Source organism: Anomaloglossus baeobatrachus, chromosome 6 (genome assembly GCF_048569485.1).
Source record: "Anomaloglossus baeobatrachus isolate aAnoBae1 chromosome 6, aAnoBae1.hap1, whole genome shotgun sequence".
In the NCBI taxonomy this organism is placed as follows: domain Eukaryota; kingdom Metazoa; phylum Chordata; class Amphibia; order Anura; family Aromobatidae; genus Anomaloglossus; species Anomaloglossus baeobatrachus.
Genome location: NC_134358.1, coordinates 554474339 through 554502279, shown reverse-complemented (window position 1 = coordinate 554502279; position 27941 = coordinate 554474339). Strand labels below are relative to the sequence as shown.

The following is a 27941-nucleotide window of genomic DNA, read 5'->3' as shown; positions in this document are numbered from 1 at the left end:
GCTCACATCCAGCCTATATTACTGGAGAGACACACAGAGCTCACATCCAGCCTATATTACTGGGAGAGACACACAGACCTCACATCCAGCCTATATTACTGGGAGAGACACACAGAGCTCACATCCAGCCTATATTACTGGGAGAGACACACAGACCTCACATCCAGCCTATATTACTGGGGGAGACACACAGAGCTCACATCCAGCCTATATTACTGGGAGAGACACACAGAGCTCACATCCAGCCTGTATTACTGGTAGAGACACACAGAGCTCACATCCAGCCTATATTACTGGGAGAGACACACAGAGCTCCCATCCAGCGTATATTACTGGGAGACACACAGAGCTCACATCCAGCCTATATTACTGGGAGAGACACACAAACCTCACATCCAGCCTATATTACTGGGAGAGACACACAGAGCTCACATCCAGCCTATATTACTGGGAGAGACATACAGACCTCACATCCAGCCTATATTACTGGGGGAGACACACAGAGCTCACATCCAGCCTGTATTACTGGTAGAGACACACAGAGCTCACATCCAGCCTATATTACTGGGAGAGACACACAGAGCTCACATCCAGCCTATATTACTAGGAGACACACAGACCTCACATCCAGCCTATATTACTGGGAGACACACACAGACCTCACATCCAGCCTATATTACTGGGGGAGACACAGACCTCACATCCAGCCTATATTACTGGGGGAGACACACAGACCTCACATCCAGCCTACATTACTGGGGGAGACACACAGACCTCACATCCAGCCTACATTACTGGGGGAGACACACAGACCTCACATCCAGCCTACATTACTGGGGGAGACACACAGACCTCACATCCAGCCTACATTACTGGGGGAGACACACAGACCTCACATCCAGCCTATATTACTGGGGGAGACACACAGACCTCACATCCAGCCTACATTACTGGGGGAGACACACAGACCTCACATCCAGCCTATATTACTGGGAGACACACAGACCTCACATCCAGCCTATATTACTGGGAGACACACAGACCTCACATCCAGCCTATATTACTGGGAGAGACACACAGACCTCACATCCAGCCTATATTACTGGGGGAGACACACAGACCTCACATCCAGCCTATATTACTGGGAGACACACAGACCTCACATCCAGCCTATATTACTGGGAGACACACAGACCTCACATCCAGCCTATATTACTGGGAGAGACACACAGAGCTCACATCCAGCCTATATTACTGGGAGAGACACACAGAGCTCACATCCAGCCTATATTACTGGAGAGACACACAGAGCTCACATCCAGCCTATATTACTAGGAGAGACACACAGACCTCACATCCAGCCTATATTACTAGGAGAGACACACAGACCTCACATCCAGCCTATATTACTGGGAGAGACACAGACCTCACATCCAGCCTATATTACTGGGAGAGACACACAGACCTCACATCCAGCCTATATTACTGGAGAGACACACAGACCTCACATCCAGCCTATATTACTGGGAGAGACACACAGACCTCACATCCAGCCTATATTACTGGAGAGACACACAGAGCTCACATCCAGCCTATATTACTGGGAGAGACACACAGAGCTCACATCCAGCCTATATTACTGGGAGAGACACACAGAGCTCACATCCAGCCTATATTACTGGGAGAGACACACAGAGCTCACATCCAGCCTATATTACTGGGAGAGACACACAGACCTCACATCCAGCCTATATTACTGGGAGAGACACACAGACCTCACATCCAGCCTATATTACTGGAGAGACACACACACACACCTCACATCCAGTCTATATTACTGGGAGAGACACAGACCTCACATCCAGCTTATATTACTGGGAGAGACACACAGACCTCACATCCAGCCTATATTACTGGGAGAGACACACAGAGCTCACATCCAGCCTATATTACTGGGAGAGACACAGACCTCACATCCAGCTTATATTACTGGGAGAGACACACAGACCTCACATCCAGCCTATATTACTGGGAGAGACACACAGAGCTTACATCCAGCCTATATTACTGGGAGAGACACAGAGCTCACATCCAGCCTATATTACTGGGAGAGACACACAGACCTCACATCCAGCCTATATTACTGGGAGAGACACACAGAGCTCACATCCAGCCTATATTACTGGGAGAGACACACAGAGCTCACATCCAGCCTATATTACTGGGAGAGACACACAGAGCTCACATCCAGCCTATATTACTGGGAGAGACACACAGAGCTCACATCCAGCCTATATTATAAGCTGCATAACTAGGGCTTATGAAAATGAATAGATTGCTGACAAACTATACCTTTTGGATTTATTTTGAAAGGTCAGAGTGTGATCAACAGAAATTACAGATATCCAGGATCAGTGGCTATCAGTAAAATGCAGCTGTGGGCGGGTAGGATTTTTCTGTGGATACAGTCACAGCACTGGCCCGTCTTCAGCTCGATGTCTATTGTCTTCAGGGGACGAGAGGCATCTGTCGTTCACTCATGGTACAAGTACCAAAATGGGTCACAAGCCTGAAAAGATGACAGAAACCAGGGCAGCTGGCCGCTCGCTGCAATGTGTGCTGACAGATAACGAATAGCAATAACTAGAAGCTAGACTAGGTTAATGAAAATATATATTTTTAAAGGCCATAGCTAGTTTCACACAATTTTTTCTTTTTGCCTTTTATTTCCTTTCGGTGTGTATAGTTATACATTCTAAACAATTTTCTTCTAAAAAAAAAAAAATATATATATATTTTACCACTTTGCAGTTGCAGAGTCTTAAATCTTATCTAGTTGTTCTGCAAAACAGCTAAAAATGAGTCTGTTCTCCTCCATTCTTTCAGTATTAGCCATACCAGTATGGAGGGGAATGGGGTTTTACATATTTCCACAGTATAGAGAGAAGGGAAAGCAAGTATATTTTTAGGTAGGATAGCACAAGAAGAGAAAATGAATGCAGGTTATCATCATCCTATACACAAAGACTTCCCATCCTTTCTATATTCCTGGGAGAGACACCAAGCTTATATTACTGGAGAGACACACAGCCCTCACATCCAGCCTATATTATAGGGAGAGACACACAGCCCTCACATCCAGCCTATATTACTGGGAGAGACACACAGCCCTCACATCCAGCCTCTATTACTGGGAGAGACACACAGAGCTCACATCCAGCCTATATTACTGGGAGACACACAGAGCTCACATCCAGCCTCTATTACTGGGAGAGACACACAGAGCTCACATCCAGCCTATATTACTAGGAGACACACAGACCTCACATCCAACCTATATTACTGGGAGACACACAGAGCTCACATCCAGCCTATATTACTGGGAGACACACAGAGCTCACATCCAGCCTCTATTACTGGGAGAGACACACAGCCCTCACATCCAGCCTATATTACTGGGAGAGACACACAGAGCTCACATCCAGCCTATATTACTAGGAGACACACAGACCTCACATCCAGCCTATATTACTGGAGAGACACACAGAGCTCACATCCAGCCTCTATTACTGGGAGAGACACACAGAGCTCACATCCAACCTATATTACTGGGAGAGACACACAGACCTCACATCCAGCCTATATTACTGGGAGAGACACACAGAGCTCACATCCAGCCTCTATTACTGGAGAGACACACAGAGCTCACATCCAGCCTCTATTACTAGGAGACACACAGACCTCACATCCGGCCTCTATTACAGGGAGAGACACACAGAGCTCACATCCAGCCTATATTACTGGGAGAGACACACAGAGCTCACATCCAGCCTATATTACTGGGAGAGACACACAAAGCTCACATCCAGCCTATATTACTGGGAGAGACACACAGAGCTCACATCCAGCCTATATTACTGGGAGAGACACACATAGCTCACATCCAGCCTATATTACTGGGAGAGATATACAGACCTCACATCCAGCCTAAATTACTGGGAGACACAGACCTCACATCCAGCCTATATTACTGGGAGAGACACACAGACCTCACATCCAGCCTAAATTACTGGGAGACACAGACCTCACATCCAGCCTATATTACTGGGAGAGACACACAGAACTCACATCCAGCCTATATTACTGGGAGAGAGACACAGAGCTCACATCCAGTCTATTATTACTGGGAGAGACACACAGAGCTCACATCCAGCCTAAATTACTGGGAGAGACACACAGAGCTCACATCCAGCCTATATTACTGGGAGAGACACACAGAGCTCACATCCAGCCTATATTACTGGGAGAGACACACAGAGCTCACATCCAGCCTATATTGCTGGGAGAGACACACAATGCTCACATCCAGCCTATATTACTGGGAGAGATATACAGACCTCACTTCCAGCCTATATTACTGGGAGAGAGACACAGAGCTCACATCCAGCCTATATTACTGGGAGAGACACACAGAGCTCACATCCAGCCTATATTACTGGGAGAGACACACAGAGCTCACATCCAGCCTATATTACTGGGAGACACACAGACCTCACATCCAGCCTATATTACTAGGAGACACACAGACCTCACATCCAGCCTATATTACTGGGAGAGAGACACAGAGCTCACGTCCAGTCTATATTACTGGGAGAGACACACAGAGCTCACATCCAGCCTATATTACTGAGAGACACACAGAGCTCACATCCAGCCTATAGAGCACTGGGTTTATATCCAGCCTATATTACTGGGAGCGATAATCCCACAGTGGATTCAGTTCTTACACTCATGCTGCCAACTGGGTGTCAGGACATTTGAAAATGAATAAAGATTGGTGCCTGAAACTTACTGCAGTTTGGAGTACAGCTAAAAACTAATGTGAAATTTTTCTACAAAAGGGGTCCATAGCCTTTTCATATGCAGTAAACAAATTAAGAGTTTTCAAACTGCTTACTTCCTCTGGCCTCGTGGTTCAGCACAATAGCTGTCCGATGAACTGTCTTCTAATTTCTCCGTTCCACTGCAATGTTTTGTTTTTTTATCTGTTATTCATGTAAACAATATAGAAAAATCCATAAATTATCCTCTCCCTTTTCCCAATAATTCCTAAGCAACTGCTTATTTATTTTCATACCTTATTCTCTAGAAAGCATTGCCGGGCTTAAGGCTATGTGCGCACTAGAAATGTCCTATTTCTCAAGAAACTTTCTTGAGACATTCTGGGAGTTGAAAATTCCCGCACCTGCGGGAAAAAAAACGCACCAAATCCGCAGTAAAAACGCATGCATTTTTACCACGGATTAGCCGCGAATTTACCGCGGATTTTCCGCAGGTTGTTCCTGACACATGCATGTATAGAAATTCCGGGGGTATTCCGCAGGTAATAATGGACATGCTCATTTTCTCAAGAAATTTTCTTGAGAAAAATCCGCACAGTGCGCACAGCTATTTTTTTTACACATAGGTTTTTCTGGGAAATGTCTGCAGAAAGATTTCTAATCTTTCTCAAGAAATTTCCACGGCAAATCCGCGAGTAAAACGGTCTAGTGTGCTACAAAGAAAGAAATGGCAGCTCCTAGCCTTCCATGGCAGCCCTGGGATGAAGATCAGATATGCATGAAATGTCAGATACCATTATATGCTGATTAATAATGAAGTAACAGCTTTCAGGAGGAATTGATCCAATAAATGGCCCTCCTCTGAGGGGCATTAGATGTCAGGAGCGCAGAGCAGCAGATCGATCGCACACGAGGGTCCGGTTCTTCTCAGGTTTATAATGAACATCGCTATATAATCTCAGTATGGAGTAGATCCATCACCGGCCAGACGTGGGCCGCTTTAGGTTCTTCCACCAATAAGGCCTCTTCTCCACTGGCTTTTTTTTCCTGCAAATTCCCTCGCATTGAGAAACGGATTGCAATCTTGCAAATGGTTTCTAATGATGCTGTCTCCATTTCCCTGTTTTTCTCAGACGATACACGGGCTCTCCTTGTAATCGCAGCATGCTGCGATTTGATGCGATTCTCAGCTCTCACCCCCATGCAAGTCAGAATCCGGGTGGCATGCGCATGTCACACGGATCCTGACACTTGCATACCGCGTCAGACTGGTACCGGAGGAATCTCCTGTAAAACCAGTCCTGGCCGCGGTTACCTGCACTGAACCCCGGAGCTGTCCACTGGGCTCCAGAGTGCAGCCTGAACAGTGAGCGCCGAGTGATGGATTCCCCGGCGCTTGCTGGTCAGGTCAGCACAGCTGCAGACAGACGCTGGAGCTCAGATTACAGCTCCGGAGCTGAGTGCAGGTAACCGCGGCCAGGACTGGTTTTACAGGAGATTTCTCCCGTAGCCAGCCCTACACTGCTTGCCTAAAAAGTCACATAGCACTCACATGACGCTCACATGTCATACGGATGCTATGTGAGGAAAAAAACACACACTGTACGCAGATCACACGCAGGATACTCCACTCACATTTTGAGCCGAGTATCGCTGTGATTAAAAAAACGCCAGTGGAGAAGAGTCCTAAGCCAGATACCCAAGGGCCTGATCGTGTTACAGTAAGGCAGGGGAGGGTAATATGTCCATAGGATTCTACATGATTATCTGGTGACCTAGGTCTGGTTTTGTAGACCTGTGTGAGGCTGCATTGCCAGTGTTACATTATGTACAGTTAGATCACAGTCATCTGGCCAAAAGTATTGGCACCCCTGCCATGCTGTCAGATAATCAGTTTATTCTTGAAAATGATTGCAATTAGAAGTTCTTTGGTATTATTATCTTCATATTTGTCTTCAATAAAAAAAAAATTGTCATAAAGCCAAATTGGATATAATTCCACACCAAACATAAAAAAGGGGGTGAACAAAAGTATTGGCACTGTTTGAAAAAATCATGTGATGCTTCTGTAATTTGTGTAATAACAGCGCCTGTAACTTACCTGTGACACCTAACAGGTGCTGGCAATAATAAATCACACTTGCAGCAGGTGACATGGATTAAAGTTGACTCAACCTCTTTCCTGTGTTCTTGTGTGCACCACATTGAGCATGGAGAAAAGAATGAAGACCAAAGAACTGACTGAGGACTTGAGAATCCAAATTGTGAGGAAGCATGAGCAATCTCAAGGCTACAAGTCCATCTCCAAAGACCTGAAGTTCCTGTGTCTACGGTGCGCAGTGTCATCAAAAAGTGTAAAGCCCATGGCACTGTGGCTAACCTCCCTAGATGTGGAAGGAAAAGAAAAATTGACGAGAGATTTCAACGCAAGATTGTGCGGATGGTGGATAAAGAACCTCGACTAACATTCAAACAAGTTCAAGCTGCCCTGCAGTCCGAGGGTCCAACAGTGTCACCCCGTACTATCCGTCGGCGTCTGAATGAAAAGGGACTGTATGGTAGGATACCCAGGAAGACCCCACTTCTTACCCCGAGACATAAAAAAGCCAGGCTGGAGTTTGCCAAAACTTACCTGAGAAAGCCTAAAACATTTTGGAAGAATGTTCTCTGGTCAGATGAGACAAAAGTAGAGCTTTTTGGGAAAAGCCATCAACATAGAGTTTACAGGGGAAAAAAAAAAAAGGCATTCAAAGAAAAGAACACGGTCCCTACAGTCAAACATGGTGGCGGTTCCCTGATGTTTTGGGGTTGCTTTGCTGCCTCTGGCACTGGACTGCTTGACCGTGTGCATGGCATTATGAAGTCTGAAAACTACCAACAAATGTTGCAGCATAATGTAGGGCCCAGTGTGAGAAAGCTGGGTCTCCCTCAGAGGTCATGGGTCTTCCAGCAGGACAATGACCCAAAACACACTTCAAAAAGCACTAGAAAATGGTTTGAGAGAAAGCACTGGAGACTACTAAAGTGGCCAGCAATGAGTCCAGACCTGAACCCCATAGAGCACCTGTGGAGAGATCTCAAAATGGCAGTTTGGAGAAGGCGCCCTTCAAATCTCAGGGACTGGAGCAGTTTGCCAAAGAAGAATGGTCTAAAATTCCTGCAGAGCATTGTAAGAAACTCATTGATGGTTACCGGAAGCGGTTGTTCGCAGTTAATTTGGCTAAAGGTTGTGCAACCAAGTATTAGGCTAAGGGTGCCAATACTTTTGTCTGGCCCATTTTTGGAGTTTTCTGTGAAATGATCAATGATTTGATTTGTGTTTTTTCATTGCAAGCAAAATAAATGAAGATAATACCAAAGAATTTGTGATTGCAAATATTATCAAGAAGAAACTGAGTATTCTCTGACAGAATTGCAGGGGTGCCAATACTTTTGGCCAGCACTATAGCAAAAACACCAGACTTGTTTGAATGAGATTTATTACCCCAGGAAATCTTCCAGAAACATGCTCGCGTTCCCCATTAACTTCCATTATGCTTGGTACTCGAGTCACCAATCCGAGTATTGCCTGCTCGTTATGAGTACCGAGTAGACAAGAATGATCGTGCTTGCTCCGGACTATAAGACACACCCAAAATTTAGAGGAAAAAAAATGGGGTCAATCTTATAATCCAGCGGTGTCTGAGCAGAGGAGCGGGATCAGAGGAGGCGGGGGCTGTGCTGGAGTAGGGCGATGCTGTCATCGGTGCAGCGGGTGTTGCAGATGCTCGCTGTGGACGGCGGCGCTGCGCTGTGGGTGGTGAGGCAGGGTACACCATCCTGAATGTTTACAGTGCGGGCATCAAAGAAACGGCACCTGAAGTTGGCGCGGGTGCAGATTGAGCTATTGGTTCAAGCACAAGCCTGTGCAAAATAGTAAAATTAAAAAGCAATAAAAAAAAAAATTTGCAGTGACTACTATAGCATATGCCACACGTCAGTTTTACACCTAGGAGGCTTGTCAGACCCAGTTAATGGCCACCATTCCTGCATGTCACTCTTCCCGCTTAACCATTTTGATACCGCAGCCCTCACTAACTGCATCATCTAAAGAGTTAGAGAATAGGTTTTCCAGGAAATAAAAAAATTATAACCTAAAAAGGATAAAATAGAAAAAAAATTCCCTCTAAGCTCAACTGCAGGTTCCCCTCGATTGCATGTTCCTACCGGTCTGTGGCTCATTGATGATGGATGTTTACCCAATCACTGGTTGAGGCAGGTTGGCAATGTAGACGGTGATTAGGCATGAGGCCATTGTTTGGTGGACCAAGAAGCAAAAGACCAATGTGGAGTAGATAACAGTTGGCTCTTTAACAAAGGGAGTACAACATTAAGGCTAAGGCCTTCTTTGTAGTATCTGCGCGAAACACTCCAAAGCGAAACACTCCAAAGCGAAACACTCCAAAGCGAAACACTCCAAAGCGAAACACTCCAAAGCGAAACACTCCAAAGCGAAACACTCCAAAGCGAAACACTCCAAAGCGTGCAACATTTGAGATAAACTGGATCCCAAATATTGACCACGCACCCAAGCCCTTCAATGAAAAGAAGGGAATTTTGTTACTTACCGTAAATTCCTTTTCTTCTAGCTCCTATTGGGAGACCCAGACGATTGGGTGTATAGCTACTGCCTCCGGAGGCCACACAAAGCATTACACTAAAAAGTGTAAGGCCCCTCCCCTTCTGGCTATACACCCCCAGTGGGATCACTGGCTCACCAGTTTTAGTGCAAAAGCAAGAAGGAGGAAAGCCAATAACTGGTTTAAACAAATTCACTCCGAAGTAACATCGGAGAACTGAAAACCATTCAACATGAACAACATGTGTACCCGAAAACAACCAACAATCCCGAAGGACAACAGGGCGGGTGCTGGGTCTCCCAATAGGAGCTAGAAGAAAAGGAATTTACGGTAAGTAACAAAATTCCCTTCTTCTTCGGCGCTCCATTGGGAGACCCAGACGATTGGGACGTCCAAAAGCTGTCCCTGGGTGGGTACAGAATACCTCATGTTAGAGCTGCGAAGACAGCCCTCCCCTACGGGGAGGCAACTGCCGCCTGCAGGACTCTTCTACCTAGGCTGGCGTCCGCCGAAGCATAGGTATGCACCTGATAATGTTTGGTGAAAGTGTGCAGACTCGACCAGGTAGCTGCCTGGCACACCTGTTGAGCCGTAGCCTGGTGCCGTAATGCCCAGGACGCACCCACGGCTCTGGTAGAAAGGGCCTTCAGCCCTGATGAAACCGGAAGCCCAGTAGAACGGTAGGCTTCAAGAATTGGTTCCTTGATCCATTGAGCCAGGGTGGATTTTGCAGCCTGCGATCCCTTGCGCTGACCAGTGACAAGGACAAAGAGTGCATCCGAGCGGCGCAGGAGCGCCGTGCGGGAATGTAGATTCTGGGTGCTCTACACCAGATCCAACAATGCAAAGCCATTACATATCGATGAAATGGAGAAAAGGAAGGTAAGGAGATATCCTGATTGTGATAAAAAGGGGATACCACCTTAGGGAGAAACTCTGGGATCGGACGCAGCACTACCTTATCTTGGTGAACACCAGGAAGGGAGCTGTGGATGACCGCGCTGCTAGTTCTGACACTCTCCGAAGAGACGTGACCGCTACCAGAAAGGCCACTTTCTGTGAAAGTCGAGAAAGTGAAAACAACCCTCAGAGGCTCGAAGGGCGGCTCCTAGAGAGCAATTAATACCCTGTGCAGATCCCATGGGTCTGACGGCCTCTTGTACGGAGGGACAATGTGATAATCCCCCTGCAGGAACGTGCGTACCTGAGGAAGTCGTACTAGGCGCTTCTGAAAGAATACCGACAGCGCTGCGACTTGTCATTTAAGGGAGCCGAGCGACAAACCTTTTCCCAATCCAGATGCAGGAAGGGGGGAAAAAGGAGACAATGCAAATGGCCAGGGAGACACTCCCTAAGCAGAGCACCAAGAGAAGAATAACTTCCACGTCTTGTGGGAGATTTTGGCAGACGTCGGCTTCCTAGCCCGTCTCATGGTGGCAATGACGTCTTGAGATAATCCTGAAGACGCTAGGATCTCGGACTCGATGGCCACACAGTCCGGATCAGGGCCGTAGAATTCAGTGGAAAAAACGGCCCTTGGGACAGTAAGTCTGGCCGGTCTGAGAGTGCCCACGGTTGGCCGACCGTGAGATGCCACAGATCCGGGACCACGACCTCCTCGGTCAGTCTGAGACGACGAGGATGGCGCGGCGGCAAGCGGAGCTGAGCTTGCGTAGCACTCTGGGCAACAGTGCCAGAGTAGGAAACACATAGGGTAGCTGGAACTGCGACCAATCCTGAACTAGGGCGCCTGCCGCCAGAGCTCTTTGCTCGTGAGACCGCGCCATGAAAATCGGGACCTTGTTGTTGTGCCGAGACGCCATTAGGTCGACGTCCGGCATCCTCCAGCGGCTACAGATTTCCTGACACCATACTGGGTGCAGAGGCCATTCCCCTGCGTCCATGCCCAGGCGACTGAGGAAGTCTGCTTCCCAATTTTTCTACGCCCGGGATGTGAACTGCGGATATGGTGGATGCTCTGTCCCCCACCCACATCAGAATCCGCCGGATTGCCTGGTAGGCTTGGCGATGCGTGTTCCGCCTTGGTGGGCGATGTCTGCCACCGCTGTGGAATTGTCCGACTGAATTCGGATCTGTTTTCCTTCCAGCCACTGCTGGAAGGCTTGCAGGGCAAGATGCACTGCCCAGATTTCCAGAACATTGATCTGAAGGATGGACTCCTCTGGAGAGAGTCCTTGACCGTCTGAGAAGGGAAACGTTCCTTTCTAGGGACGTCGACTCCCCAACCCATTGGCAAAGCATGTCCCATTGAAGTGGACGCAGTGAAACTGCGCGAAAGTGACTGCCTCTGCATGAGGCGTCTTAAGGGGTGTGACTGGCCTTGAAGGAGAGACTGCACCCCCGTCTGTAGTGAACGCTGCTTGTCCAGCGGAAGCTTCACTAACGCTGAGGGAGTGTGAAACTCCATGCCCAGATATGTCAGCGATTGGGTCGGTGCCCGATGTAACCTTGAAAATTTGATGATCCACCCGAAACTCTGGAGAGTCTCCAGCGCCACGTTCAGGCTGTGTCGGCATGCCTCTTGAGAGGGTGCCTTGACAAGTGGATCGTCCAGTAAGGATCACAGAGTGACCCTGAGAGTGCAGGACTGCTCCCACTGCTGCCCTGAACTTGGTGAAAACCCGTAGGGCTGTCGCCAGACCGAAGGGCAGTGGTACGCACTGAAGATGCTCGTCTTCAATAACGAAACGTAGCAAACGCTGGTGCTCTGGAGCAATCGGCACGCGGGGATAAGCATCCTGATGTCTATTGATGCTAGGAAAATCTCCTTGAGACATTGAGGCAATGACGGAGCGGAGGGTTACATCCGGAACCGCCTGGCCTTCACGTGCTTGGTGAGCAGTTTTAGGTCCAGAACGGAACGGAAAAAGCCACCCTTTTTTGGCACCCCAATAAGAATGGAGGAAAAAACCGTGTCTTGTTCCTGAAGAGGAACAGGGATTACCACTCCTTCTGCCTGCAGAAGAGCATCGGCTCGGTGGGGGGGGGGTGGGGGGGAGCTGAAGAATCGAGCCGGAGGACGAGAACAGAGCTCTATCCTGTACACGTGAGACACAATGTCTCTCACCCACCGGTCTGTGACCTGTGGCAGCTAAATGTACCCAGAAGCGGGAAATTCTGCCACCAACCGCGGATGCGGGGAGAGAGAGCTGAAATACATGAGGAGATCGCCTTGGCAGCGGTTCCTCCTGCTGCCTTCCTTGGGCGTGAATGAGCCCGGCCGGAATCTGAGCCCCTCTGAGCCTTTTGAGCCCTTTTAGACGAGTACAATTGGGACTTGCCCGAGCCTGGGAAGGACCAACCTCGACTGTCCCCCCAGGACAGCATTACTAGGGTAAGTCGCAATGCAGACATTGCGAGGTTAAGGACACCACCTGCGGCACAGATGTACATGTGCTCAAGACCAGCTGCGCAAGACCAGCTGAAATAGGTTAGGGTGCCCATACGGCTGCGAATGCCGGAGCAACCGACACGCCGATAGCTTCACAGACAGATTTCAACCAGAGGTCCATCTGTCTGTCAATGGCATCTTTAAGTGAATTCCCATCTCCCCTGCAACTATGGATCTAGCCGCAAGCCTGGAGATTGGGGGATCCACCTTTGGACCCTGGGTCCAGGGCTGTACCCCATCAGGGTAAAGGGATAACGTGCATCCTTAATACGTTTGGAGAAAACGCTTATCTGGTAGCGTGGTGTTTCTGAACTGCGTCTCTGAAGTCAGCGTGGTCAGAAAAAGTACTCAATCTACGCATGAGTACTGAAAAAGGATTTCTCCTGCTGTGAAGCTGACTCCTCCACTGGGGGAGCTGAGGGAGAAATATGCAACATTCCATTGATGGACGCTATAAGATCATACACTATGGCGTCCCCATCCGGTGTATCCGGCTTGAGAGCGGTGTCAGGACCAAAGCCCTGATCAGCTACGTCTGCCTCATCATACAGAGAGTCGTCCTGCTGGGACCTTGACCAGTGATGAAGCCGAGTGCCGCACCCAGCGAGCTAGCTTAGGCTGTCTGGGACTGCCGTCCGTGTCAGAGCCTTCACCCTGGAATGCCTGGGACCCCCCCGGAGTACTGAGTACGTTCCAAATGAGGGTGGCCAGGGAGCATTAATCAAGATTGCCCATGGCCTGTCTGGACTGCAAAGTCTCCATCCCATGACAATCTCCGTCCTTGTCCCTGGACAGGGTTCACAGGTGGTTTCTTTGGCCACTTCTAGTAGAGACCCCGGCTGACCAAGTGCTACAGGGGAGCATTGCCCACAATGGGGGTCAGTGAAACCTGCCGGTGGAACAGTATCTGCAGGAAAAACAGCATAGAAAGCCTGTGTTGCTTTTTTGCTGCTGTATTCTAGTCATCTATGCAATGTATAGCATACAAGCATAAACACTTCAGCACATGCAATACAAGCAGCATAGAAAGCCTGTGCCTTGGCACCCTTGCTTTTTTGCTGCTGTTGTCCAGCCATCTAGGAGAATATAGCCCAGAGTAGCGACCGTCCAGTGCAATGTATAGCATACAAGCATATATACAAATGAACACTTCAGCACATGCAGTACAAGCAGCCTATAAAGCCTGTGCCTTGGCACCCATGCTTTTTTGCTGCAGTTGTCCAGCCCTCTAGGAGAATATAGCCAAGAGTAGCGACCGTACAGTGCAATGTATAGCATACAAGCATAAGTACAAATGAACACTTCAGCCATGCAATACAAGCAGCCTAGAAAACCTGTGCCTTAGCACCCTTGCGTTTTTGCTGCTGTTATCTCGCCATCTAGAAGGTCATATAGCCAAAGATAGCGACCTACAGTGCAGTGTATAGCATACAAGCATAAAATACAAATGGACACTTCGGTATTTAGTGGGGTCAGCACTTCAGGTGCTGCTTACCGCCCGCCTATAACGCGGGTGTGTGGTCGCCAGAGCCCTGTGTTGGTTGCCCAGAGCATGTCTCCGTTCCCCAGCTCGGACGGCGTGCAGGAATGGCTGCCGGCATCCTTCTCCAGCTCGTGTGACGAGGGGCGGGCCGTGGGCGTGCCCCAGACAAGAGCGGGAAACTGGCGTCCCACTGTGTCCAGTGAAGGGGGCTGGAGAATGCAAAGCAGACTCCAGCCCTCGGCGCTGACTGTCTGTACAGCGTCCCGCCTCTCCCCTGACTGGCAGGGCTGGAGGCGGGAACGAAACGAAAACTAGGCCGCAAAGCCGGGGACTCGAGTAATAAGCGCGGCCGTCCATGTGCACGGCCAGCGCGGAAGTCCCCGGCGCACCACAAGTCCCAGCCGCGCCACAATGTAAAAAACACCCAGCAGCGGCCGGCGCGGCAGTTCCCAATACATAAAGTCACTCAGCAAAGCTGTAGTGACTAATAGCACGAGCGCTCTGCGCTGTTGCCCCCGGCGCACTAACACTCCCAGCAATGCTGGTGTGTGTGTGCGCGCTTGCCCGGGGACACAGAGTACCTTAATGTAGCAGGGCCTGTCCCTGACGATACTCAGCTCCATATCCAGCAGGTTCTCTGGGTCTGTGGATGGAGCCCGGTCTCAGTGCCTGGAGACCTGTAAGATCCCACTTCACCCAGAGCCCTGAGGGGGGATGGGGAAGGAAAACAGCATGTGGGCTCCAGCCTCCGTACCCGCAATGGGTACCTCAACCTTACAAACCGCAAGTGGGGTGAGAAGGGAGCATGCTGGGGACCCCATATGGGCCCACTTTTCTTCCATCCGACATAGTCAGCAGCTGCTGCTGACTAAACAGTGGAGCTATGCGTGGATGTCTGACCTCCTTCGCACAAAGCAGAAAACTGGTGAGCCAGTGATCCCACTGGGGGTGTATAGCCAGAAGGGGAGGGGCCTTACACTTTAGTGTAATGCTTTGTGTGGCCTCCGGAGGCAGTGCTATACACCCAATCGTCTGGGTCTCCCAATGGAGCGCCGAAGAAATGACTCCTTATAAATCTTTTTTAAAGGAGATTTAAAAAATAAAAACACATCACAAGATTGTTTTTTTTTTTTTTTACTAATAACTTTATTTAAATAAAGACACAAGAACTTCTATACTGAAAATACAAAACGAAAGCCACACGTCTTTAGTTTTCTGAAGCAATATTGTGTGGTAACTGGAATACTGTAAAGCACGGCGGCTAAAAATAAACAGTACAACTATGTACAAATCTCTCAGATAATTACAAAAAAAAAAGTAGTCTGCAGTTTAGGAAAGACTGGAGCGAGAATTGCTGGGAAGTGCGGAAAGTTGGAATAGTTTTTTTTTGTTTTTTTTAAACACATTGCATGAGGTCAAAAGAAAAAAAAAGTTAAATCTCACATCTCTGAGGTGCATACAACACAAAAAAAAACAGTTATTCTGCGGGAGTGACATTCGTAATATACAACAGTGTAATGGTTTTTATTAGGAATCGCAGAAAACTGTACAAAAAAAAAAAAAGAGGGGAAAATCTGCAATTCCAGATTATATATTATTTATCCACAGTCATGTTCACGCATTCAATTTTTATTTATTTTTTTTTTAAAGACCTGAGATTAATTGCAATAAGTGCCATTTCTTTCTGAAGTGTATTTTTTTTTTCCTCCTCTCTAAATACTGTAGGAACTGGCTTTAGCAAAAAAACAGAAACCAGAAAAGAAAAAGAAAAAAAAAAACCTGCTACTTAGGCTTAAACAAGTATAAAAATATAAATAGAAAAAAAAAATTAAATATCTCAATTTTCCATCTATAGGTCAATTTACTGAAACTTTTTTGTAATTTTTTTTTTTTTTTTACTACAATCATTCAAAAACAGCAATGGGGAATTCATCGAGAACAGACAAAAGACAAAAAGTTATTCAGGAAGATCAGAAGGGAGAAAAGAAAAAAGGAATATAGCGTGCAAAACAAATAACAAGTACTACTAAAGTTGTAGGAATTTTGGTACGGGACGTGGCTTGCTGGGCCACGGGTTACAAACGTTGGCAATGCACAGGGTGTGTGGAAAGTACAGACAAAAATTAAAATTATATATTATATTGGATCCGATTGTAGGAAAAGTGATTGAAACTAGAAAAATAGATCTCACCCCTGGGGTGGGCTTTACACTTTTGCTGATTAGCGAGAGTTCAGTGTATTGCTTGTGCTAGGTTATCAAAAAAAAAAAAAAAAGTTTATTTTTTTCTTTGTACTGCTGTTTATATAAAACAAAAATGAAAGATACAATTTTAAAAAATAAAATTTGAGATTTTTTTCCTTAATAAAGTGGGTGATTAACAGCAATGCGGGCACTCCGAGAATGCACAAGTATGGCTCTTACTAAATGAGGGGGAAAAAAAATGTATATATATATATATATATATATATATATATATATATATATATATATATATATATATATATATATATATATATATATATATATATATATATATATATATAATTTGGGAACAGACATTTTAATTTGGGGGTTTGCAACAGATGAATGATTTATATCACAATCCCTCCCCAAGAAAAAAAAAAAAAAAAAAGAGATGATGGAAGGGATCAGTTAATCTGTTGCAAACCCACAAATTAAAATATCCATTCGCAAACCTGCAACAGATTAACCCTCTCCAAAAAATAAAAAAAATTATATTTAACCGCAAATGGGTGATTGAGATCAAGCTAACCTGAAAAAAAACATTTGAGAACATATTTTTTAATTTGTGTATTTGCAACAAATTATCTGATCCTTTCCATCTACCCCCCCAAAAAAAATTTTTTTTTTTTTTTTTTTACTATAGATGGGTGATGGAAGGGATCAGTTAATCTGTTGATAATCCACAAAATTAAAATATCCATTTTTCAGATCAGCTTTTTTCTTTAACTTCCATCACCCCCCCAAAAAAAAAAAAAGAAATTTTAAAAAAATTAACAGGTACGGGTGATGGAAGGGATCATTTAATCCGTTAAAGAAAAAAAAAAAAAAAAAAAAAGCTGATTTGAGAATGGATAATTTGTGTGTTTGCAACAGACTAACTGATCCCCTTCCGTGATCACCTCCTCCCTTAAAAATAAAAAAAAATAAAAAAATTTTTTTTTTTCTCTTTACGGGATCAGTTAATCTGTTGCAAACCCACAAATTCAAATATCCATTTTCAGATTAGTTTTTTGTTTTTTTTTAACAGATTAATTGATCCCTTCCATGGATATTGGATATTTTAATTTGTGTTTGCAACAGATTAACCGATCCCTTCCATCACTCATCTGTAGTACGAAGGGAATAAAAAAAAATTGGGGGGGGGGGGGTGGAAGGGATCAGTTCATCTTTTGCAAACACCCAAATTAAAGTATATCCAATCTCAAATCAGTGGGGTTTTTTGTGTTTTTTTTTTTTTTTTTCTAAACCCGGGATCGATGGGGAAGAAGCCGGGGAGGGGGGGGGGGCGCTTAGCAACTGCACCCCACTGATCAACAGGGCTTTAAAATTAAATAAAAAAAAAAAAAACCCTTATGTAGGGCACATGGACACAGCCGTGCCCCTTCCTCTGTTACCAAGGACCTGAACAGTTCCCAGCAGGGTGATCTAAGGGATACTGACCCTTTAGGACCCCTTTGGTACTACTTTACATCTATAGCAGAGACGCAATATTTTATTTCCAAATAACCTCTTTAAGGCAACGGGAATTACTTTATTAGGACCCGGTGTGATGCAGGATGTACCGCATATTTTTCCTCAAATATTCCTGGACAATAAAATATAACGAACATTGGAATGAATAGATTAAAAAAAAAAAAGGAGCGGTGGGGTGACGCAGCTTGAGGGGGGGGGAATAAAATAAATTGCTGCCTTTTTTGGTCATACTACTAACCCTCAAAAAGGACAGGTCTGCTTCGGACAAAAATAACCAGAAGACAAGGACATTGATTACAGGGACCAGTCTGAAGTTCCCCTAGTAAAATCGTGTAGGATGAGACACTCAATAGAGGGTGGATCCCGCCACAAAAACGTCCACTTCAGAAGTCTAATATAAAACTTCACATTTATTGGAACAATACAAACAGCATAAAATAAATTCCTCCGATCAACGCGTTTCAGACGCGATCGTCCTTGGTCATGATCATCATGGGATACAACTGATAGCATTTAGATACACAGGCAAGGGAAATGACGACTTTTTTGAATAAATTATGCAAACGAGCATACAATTTTTTCTTGCTCATTTGCATAATTTATTCAAAAAGTTGTCATTTCCCTTGCCTGTGTATCTAAATGCTATCAGTTGTATCCCATGATGATCATGACCAAGGACGATCGCGTCTGAAACGCGTTGATCGGAGGAATTTATTTTATGCTGTTTTTATTTTTCCAATAAATGTGGAGTTTTATATTAGACTTCTGAAATGGACGTTTTTGTGCCGGGATCCACCCTCTATTGATTGCCTTCAACCTCCTTCCAGCGAACACCGTCCAGATTCTCCTCTAAGAATTTCCCCTGTTTTGGGGGGAAAGAAGTTGGGGGGGGTGGAAAGGGAGAAAGAAGATGTTGGGGTGGAAGGGGGGGAAAGAAGATGTTGGGGTGGAAGGGGGGGGGGAAGAAGATGTTGGGGTGGAAGGGGGGGGGAAAGAAGATGTTGGGGTGGAAGGGGGGGGAAAGAAGATGTTGGGGTGGAAGGGGGGAAAGAAGATGTTGGGGTGGAAGGGGGGGAAGAAGATGTTGGGGTGGAAGGGGGGGGAAGAAGATGTTGGGGTGGAAGGGGGGGAAAGAAGATGTTGGGGTGGAAGGGGGGGAAAGAAGATGTTGGGGTGGAAGGGGGGGAAAGAAGATGTTGGGGTGGAAGGGGGGGAAAGAAGATGTTGGGGTGGAAGGGGGGGAAATAAGATGTTGGGGTGGAAGGGGGGGAAAGAAGATGTTGGGGTGGAAGGGGGGGAAAGAAGATGTTGGGGTGGAAGGGGGGGAAAGAAGATGTTGGGGTGGAAGGGGGGGAAAGAAGATGTTGGGGTGGAAGGGGGGGAAAGAAGATGTTGGGGTGGAAGGGGGGGAAATAAGATGTTGGGGTGGAAGGGGGGAAAGAAGATGTTGGGGTGGAAGGGGGGGAAAGAAGATGTTGGGGTGGAAGGGGGGAAAGAAGATGTTGGGGTGGAAGGGGGGAAAGAAGATGTTGGGGTGGAAGGGGGGGGGGGGGAAGATGTTGGGGTGGAAGGGGGGGGAAAGAAGATGTTGGGGTGGAAGGGGGGGGAAGAAGATGTTGGGGTGGAAGGGAGGAAATAAGATGTTGGGGTGGAAGGGGGGGAAAGAAGATGTTGGGGTGGAAGGGGGGAAAGAAGATGTTGGGGTGGAAGGGGGGGGAGAAGATGTTGGGTTGGGGTGGAAGGGGGGGGAGAAGATGTTGGGGTGGGGCGGGAGAAAGAAGATGTTGGGGTGGGAAAGAAAGAAGGTGGGGTGGGGCGAGAAAGAAGGTGGGGGGGGTGTTGAAGAGTTAGTAGAGGTTTTTAGGGAGGGTTCAGTAGACCGCTGACCGCTGGTGCAGCCTACAAGGCTTTCTGGTTCCTCCTGGTCCCACGTGTGTCTTAATCAAAGTGGGAGTGTCACAAAAAAATATAAATAAAAATTTCGTTTTATAAGTTGTAAGAATTGGGATCTCCAATGTGGTTTACATTCCGAGTTACCTGAGATTTCGACTTCAGCTGAAGTACCTGAAAATAAAAAAAAAAAGCCTTAGGACGGGCGTTGTGCAACATTCCTGCCACCCCTTCACGATGAATTGGGGAGGTGGAGAGAGTCGTCAATTTCTACAAAACAGAGTATGACACCCTCCTTCCCCTTCAAAATCGATGTACATCTGCCAGGAAAAAAAATAAAAAAAAATTGAGGAATTGGAAAAAAAAAAAAAAATTAAAAATCATCCTCTAGTAAAGAATTCCTCACCAGACCAACAAAAATAAATTAAAAATTACACAGGATTTTTTTTCTGAGATATACAAAGAAGCTTATTTTCAGGTTTTGAACATTGAAAGCTGATTTTTTTTTTGTATATGTATAGTCCACAGTGAACTCATTCGTAGAGACGGCGAAATTTGTGCCAATTAACAGAGAAAAAGAAATTAAAAAAAAAAAGTCCCGATCCAGGATAAACATTGGCAGATATAAATGAAGCGAAGCAGTACTTTTTTTTTTTTTCTTCTTTAACTCTGAATTCTTAATATTGATCAGACAGCGTTAACCAAACCACATGCAGAAGGTGTAAATCTGGCTTCAAGTCACAGAGGCCGGCTCTGCGGGGGAGGGGCTTAGATTGTCACATGGTTGTGAGGAGAAGGGGGAGGTGACAACTGGTCGTCAGACGGCCGCTCCACCCCGTTTTGCTGCTCTTGCGGGGACGCGTGGCCGTTGGTTTCAGTGTTGTCTACTTTGCTGGTGGCATGGTCAGTCAGGGAAGAAGAAGAGACCTGAGATGAGAGGAGATCCACAGTCACGGCGCTCACGGGCGAGCTCTGAGCGGGGCTCGGGAGGGTCTTCAGGGTTAGGTCTGACGCGATGAGCAAAGAGCCCAATAGTTTTACAGGACAGAACGCGGTTCCTGTGGGAATGAAGTTAACTTTGTTTTTGTCAGGGCATGAAAGGAGAGCTGCAGGGACCGGCTGACGAGACCTGCGGAGGAAACAACACCCACAACGTGTCACACAACTGCTGAAAACAAACTTTACTATAAAAATCTGATTAATAAGGCTGCGGCAAGTGTCATCAGGGGAACGTCACACATTTAGCTGCCTTATCTGGAAAATTCAGAAAACAATTTCATAGAAAGAAAAAAAAAATAAAAAAATTATTTGACACTAGGGAGGACAGGCACAATTAAAATCAGATATATTTTTTTCGCTTAGCTCATTAACAAAAAAAAGAACGTTCATGTCAATGAGATGTGAAGACTAGTCTAATGGGAAACATCTTCCAGATTTGTGATTGTGGCCATTATTTGGTGCAGAAATAGAAGAAACCACTCAAAATAAAATATATATACAAATTATAAATAAAACATTATTATTATTATTATTATTAATATTTATTCATACTAATATATACAAATAATATTCAGTAGTAATATTTAATTACAATAAAATTAATGATTATAATATTCGTATTAATATAATAAATATCATTAACTTTATTATTATTTATATAATAAAATTAATGATATTTATTAATACTATTGTTATATTATATAATATAATCATTAATTTTATTGTAATCAAATATTACTTACTACTGAATATTATTTTATATATTCGTATTAAATATTAATATTTGTATTAATATTTAATTACAATAAATTATATATTATTTATTAATATAACAATAGTATTAATTATATTTATATAATAAAATAAAAATAATATATAAATATAATAATGATATTTAATACTATTGTTTCTTATATGAATAAATACTATTCTATAATTAATCATTAATTTTATTATAATAAAAAATAATAAAATTAATATTAATACTAATATATAAAAATAATATTCAGTAGTAATGAAATATTTAATTACAATAAAATTAATGATTATATTATATAATCATTCATTTTATTGTAATCAAATATTAATTACTACTGAATATTATTTTTATATATTAAATATTAATATTTGTATTAATATTTAATTACAATAAATTATATAATAGTATTTATTAATATAACAATAGTATTAATTATATTTATATAATAAAATAAAAATATAAATATAATAATGATATTTAATACTATTGTTTCTTATATTAATAATAAATACTATTATATAATTAATCATTAATTTTATTATAATAATAATAAAAATAATAAAATATTAATACTAATATATAAAAATAATATTCAGTAGTAATTAAATATTTAATTACAATAAAATTAATGATTATATTAGAATAGTATTTATTAATAAAATAAATAATAATAGTATTAATAAAGATCATTAATTTTATTATTATTTTTTTTATTATACACACGTCCCTATTACAAACATTTCGTTACATCCAATGTCAGGCAATGCTATGTATTATCCCTGTAGTTGAACATTTCTGTAAAACTAGCAAAAATGCAATATAAGCAGAATTTTTTTTTTTAATTAGTCATGTTGAAAAATATATGTCATCTAAATCTCAGAGGAAGAGATCCTGAATCAGAGGGTGTCAGATTGTTGTGTGCAGCCGTTCAGAGGGTTTTTAGATTTAGCAATGTACCAGAGATGATAAACTGCCCTTGCCCACACCAGGCTCTCTGTGTACAATGTCTATACACACAGATTTGCTAATCGCAGGAGGCGGCGTCTGACTGACAGGCACAACGCAATGTAGCCCAGCAATGATAATTTCCTGGTGCTAAAACAATCATTGCAGGTAAACAGCACAGACCTTGATAGGAGTCATTATTAATTCTGTGTTTTAACCCCTACAGCATGTGGTCTTCAGATTATATATTAAAAACCCGCTGATTGATTTTTTTTTTTTAATAGGATTCAAAAAAATATTACGGTTTGGAGGGGGGAGGGTTTATCCCCCCCCCTTTCCCCTTCATCCATATTTAAGCAACTTATGGCTTCGGATCAGGATTAGTTGATCCCTGGGGGTGTCAGACCGCTGGTACACGCATCAGCGCTTGGATATATTCGTCCCACAGACAGTGAGCAGAGCGCTTGTGCAGACACCGATCCATTCTAACAAAAGATTTTAGCTCCCTGTTCTCGATTGTCGGACCCCTGAGAATCACCACACGTTATGGGACGGCGATAACCTGCTAAGATGGGAAAAATCAGTGAAATGACACTACCGTGACATGCGAATGTATTCACCCCTTTGCATTTTTCATGTTTTGCTACCTCAACCTGGAAATTCACTTTGAGAGTTTGAACATTTTGGTTTTCATTTCATTGTGAAGAAAATAGGAGAAAATAACTGAAATCTTCAGTGTGCATAACTATTCACACCCCTAAAGTCAGTACTGTGTATAGCCTCCTTTCTTTGTCGCTCCATTGGGAGACCCAGACAATTGGGTGTATAGCTACTGCCTCCGGAGGCCACACAAAGTATTACACTCAAAAGTGTAAGGCCCCTCCCCTTCTGGCTATACACCCCCAGTGGGATCACTGGCTCACCAGTTTTGTGCTTTGTGCGAAGGAGGTCAGACATCCACGCATAGCTCCACTGTTTAGTCAGCAGTAGCTGCTGACTATATCGGATGGAAGAAAAGAGGGCCCATACTAAAGGGCCCCCAGCATGCTCCCTTCTCACCCCACTCTTGTCGGGTGTTTGTTAAGGTTGAGGTACCCATTGCGGGTACAGAGGCTGGAGCCCACATGCTGTTTTCCTTCCCCATCCCCTTAGGGCTCTGGGTGAAGTGGGATCTTACCGGTCTCCAGGCACTGAGACCGTGCTCCATCCACAGCTCCTGGGAATCTGCTGGACATGGAGCGGAGTATCCTCAGGGACATGGCCCTGCTACGTTAAGGTACTCTGTGTCCCTGTGGGGACCGCGCACGGACACACGGCAGCATTGCTGGGTGTGTTAGTGCGCCAGGGACGGCGGCGCTGCCCGCACTAGTGCCATCGCACGCTACAGCTTGCTGGGTGTGTTAGTGTATTAGGGGACTACCGCGCTAACCGCCGTTGCAGTTTTTATTTCGGGCGCGGCTGGGACTTGTGGTGAGCCGGGGACTTCCGCGTCGACCAAGGCTTATATGCCGGCCGCGCTTATCACTCGAGTCCCCGGCTTGCGCGGCCTAGTCTCACTTCGTTTCCGCCCACAGACCTGCCAGTCAGGGTAGGGGCGTAACGCTGCACAGCACGGCAGCGCTGAGAGCTGGAGTATGCTTTGCATACTCCACCCCTCTCACTGGATGCACGGTGAATCCGGCAGCGCTGAGAGCTGGAGTATGCTTTGCATACTCCACCCCTCTCACTGTGTACACTGTGAAGCCGGATTCCCGCACTTTCTCAGGCACGCCCACGGCTTCTTCCTCTGCACAGGACGCCGGCAGCCATTCTTGTCAGTGTTTTCTGTAGCGACAGAAGAGACAAGTTTAGGAATCCCTGGCAGGGATTCGGATAGTCACACAACCGCTGTGACCAGGCGTTAAGCAGCACCTGTGGGGCTGACTCCACTAGTGCCGAAGTGCACATATACATATATGTTTATTCACTATGCATTGCACTGTTTAGCTGCATTTTTGTATATACCCTCCTTGATTGTGCGGAGGACATAACAGCATATTGTCTGTGTAAAACAGAGGTGCAGAAGCACATGTTTTCTATGCAGCCGGTACAGCATGTACGGCTATATGGCCGGCAGTGTACATAGACCCCCATTGTATACTACGGAGTCTCTGCTAACCGTCCAGGACATGGGGACGGAGCCTGCAGTATTTACTGACAGATTTTCTGAGACTATGGCTATGATACTAGAAGCCTTGCAGTCCAGACAAGTCTCTCAAATCCATGGCCACTGTTCACATTATCCATGGTCCCCCTCAGTGGGAACAACTTTGAGCTCCGAGGGGTCATGTGCTTCCCAGAGTGACGGCTCTGACACGGACGACAGTCCCAGATAGTCTGAGAGGCTCACTATGAGCGGCCATCGACTTCATCACACTAGTCAGGGTCCCAGCAAGCGGACTCTCTGTGTGATGTGGCGGAGATAGCTGCTCAAGGTCTAATCCTGAGACCGCTCTCAATCTGGATACACCTGATGGTGACGCCATAGTCAATAATCTCATAGCGTCCATCAATAGAATGTTAGTTATTTCTCCCCCAGCTCCTCCAGTGGAAGAGTCAGCTTCATAGCAGGAGAAATTCCATTCACGTATCCCAAGCGTAAATTAAATACTTTCCTTGACCACCCTGACTTTACACAGGCAGTCCAGGAACACCACGCTTATCCAGTTAAGCGCTTCCCCCAAACGGCTGAGGATACACGTTATCCCTACCCCCTGACGTGGGCAATGGCTGGACCCAGTGTCCCAAGGGGCATCCTCCAATCTCCAGCTTGCAGCTAGATCCATAGTTGCAGTGGAAGATGGGGCTGCACTTAAAGATGCCACTGACTGACAGAGGGATCTCTGGTCGAAATCCATCTATGAGGCTATCGGCGCGCTGTTAGCTCCAGCATTCGCAGCCGTAGAGGCACCCCAAGCTACTTCAGCTTGTCTTACACAGATGGACACGGTCACACGTACATCTGTTCCGCAAGTGTCATCCTTAACCGCTCAAATGTCTGCATTTGCGTCTTAGGCGATTAATGCTGTCCTGGACTCTACGACCCGTACGGCAGTGGCGTCCGCTCACTCCGTGGTTTTACGCACGGCCTGGGTGTTAACTGAATGGAAGGCAGATTCTGCTTCCAAAAAAGGGCTTAACCAGTTCGCCTTGTTCTGCTGACCAACTGTTTAGTGTGCGTGAGATGTAATCATTAAACAGTTCAAGAGTAAGGATTCTTCCTTACCTCAGCCCAGACAAAACAAACCCCACATACCAAGGGACAGTCGGGGTTTTCGGTTTTTTCAAGGCTCGGGCAGGTCCCATTTCTCCTCGTCCAAAGAGGACTCAAAAGGATCAGAGGAGCTCAGTTTCTTGGCGGGCTCAGTCACGCCCAAAAAAGACAGCCTGAAAACCTACTTCCAAGAGGCTTCCTCATGACTTGCGGCCTCCTCTCTCCGCATCCTCGGTCGGTAACAGGCTCTCCCGCCTTGGCGATATTTAGCTGTCTCAGGTCAAAGACCGTTGGGTGAGAGACATTCTGTCTCACGGGTACAGGATAGAGTTCAGTTCTCGTCCTCCAACTCAATTCTTCAGAACTTCTCCACCTTCCGACCGAGCCGACGCTCTTCTGCAGGCGGTGGGCACTCTAAAGGCACAACGAGTGGTGACCCCCGTTCCTCTTCAGGAACAAGGTCACGGTTTTTACTCCGAATTATTTGCGATGCCAAGAAAGGACGAGTATTTCCGTCCCGTTCTGGATCTAACACGGCTCAACCAGCTCGTGAACACCAGGCGGTTCCGGATGTAATCCCCCGCTCCGTCATCGCTTCAATGTTTCAAGGAAATTTCCTGACATCGATAGACGTCAAGGATGCTTATCCCCACGTGCCGATTGATCCGGAGCTCCAGCGTTTCTACGCTTTGTTATAAGACGCGAACACCTTCAGTTCGTAACCCTGCCTTCTGGCTGGCGATAGCCCCACGGGTCTTCGCTAAGGTCATGCCAGCAGTAGTACCAGTCCTGCAATCTCAAGGTCACTCTGTGATCCCGTGTTTGGGAGATCTACTTGTCAAGGCACCCTCTTAAGGAACATGCCAACACAGCCGAACGTTGCGCTGGAGACTCTCCAGAGTTTCGGGTGGATCATCAACTTTTCAAAGTCAGATCAGACCCCGGGCCAATCACTAACATATCTAGGCATGGAGTTTCATACTCTCTCAGCGATAGTGAAGCTTCCGCTAGACAAACAGCGTTCACTACAGACAAGGCTGCAATCTCTCCTTAGGATCAGTCGCACACATTGAAACGCCTCATGCACTTCTCACGTAAGATGGTAGCAATGGCGGCAGTCCCTTTCGCGCAGTTTCATCTGCGTCCAGTACAATGGGACATTCCCCGCCGATGAGACGGGAAGTCGACGCCCATCGACAGAGACGTCTCCCCTTCCCAGGCGGCCAAAGAATCTCTACGGTGGTGGCTTCTTCCCACCTCATGGTCAGAAAAAAGGTCCTTCCTACCCCCATCCTGGGCGGTAGTTACGACAGGAACGAGTCTATCAGAGTGGGGAGCAGTTTTTTCTCCGCCACAGGGCTCAAGGTACGTGGATTCAGCAAGAGTCCACCCTTCAGCTCAATGTTCTGGAAATCAGAGCAGTGTATCTTGTCCTACAAGCCTTCCAGCAGTGGCTGAAAAGCAAGCACATCCGAATTCAGTCGGATATCTCCACAGCGGTGGCATACATCAACCACCACGGAAGAACACGCAGCCGGCAAGCCTTCCAGGAAGTCCGGCGGATTCTAACGTGGGTAGGAGACACGGCATCCACCATATCCGCAGTTCACATCCCAGGCATGGTAAACTAGGAAGCAGACTTCCTCAGTCGCCAGGGTATGGACGCAGGGGACTGGTTTCTTCACCCGGACGGGTTTCAGGAGATCTGTCGCCGCTGCGGGATGCCGGACGTCGACATAATGGCGTCACGGCACAACAACTTTGTTCCGGCTTCATAGCACAGTCTCACGATCATCGAGCTCTGGCGTCAGACGCCTCAGTTCAACATTGGTCGCAGATTGGCCGAGGAGGTCGGGGTTCCCGGATCTGTGGTACCTCACGGTAGGCCAACCGTGGCCACTACCAGACCGACCAGACTTGCTGTTTCAAGGGCCCTTTTTTCCATCTGAACTCTGCGGCCCTGAACATGACGGTGTAGCCATTGAGTCCTGGATCCTAGCGTCTTCATGATTATCTCAGGA

General features: G+C 45.9%; 1 protein-coding gene across 2 annotated transcripts in view; it reads right to left on the bottom strand.

Annotated features, from left to right (window-relative positions):
- Positions 1-2417: 2417 nt before the first annotated feature.
- Positions 2418-27941, bottom strand: part of GLCCI1 (glucocorticoid induced 1) — a 142337-nt gene continuing 116813 nt past the window's right edge. The window contains exons 7-8 of one of the 2 annotated variants that reach the window (XM_075315697.1): positions 4958-5045; positions 2418-2569 (exon numbers count right to left, since the gene is read on the bottom strand). In XM_075315697.1, coding sequence (XP_075171812.1) covers positions 2509-2569; positions 4958-5045 — 149 coding nt within the window. In that variant the 3' untranslated portion in view covers positions 2418-2508. Of the gene's footprint in view, positions 2570-4957; positions 5046-19694; positions 21093-27941 lie in introns of those variants that run through there. The other variant, XM_075315696.1, reaches the window with a different exon arrangement.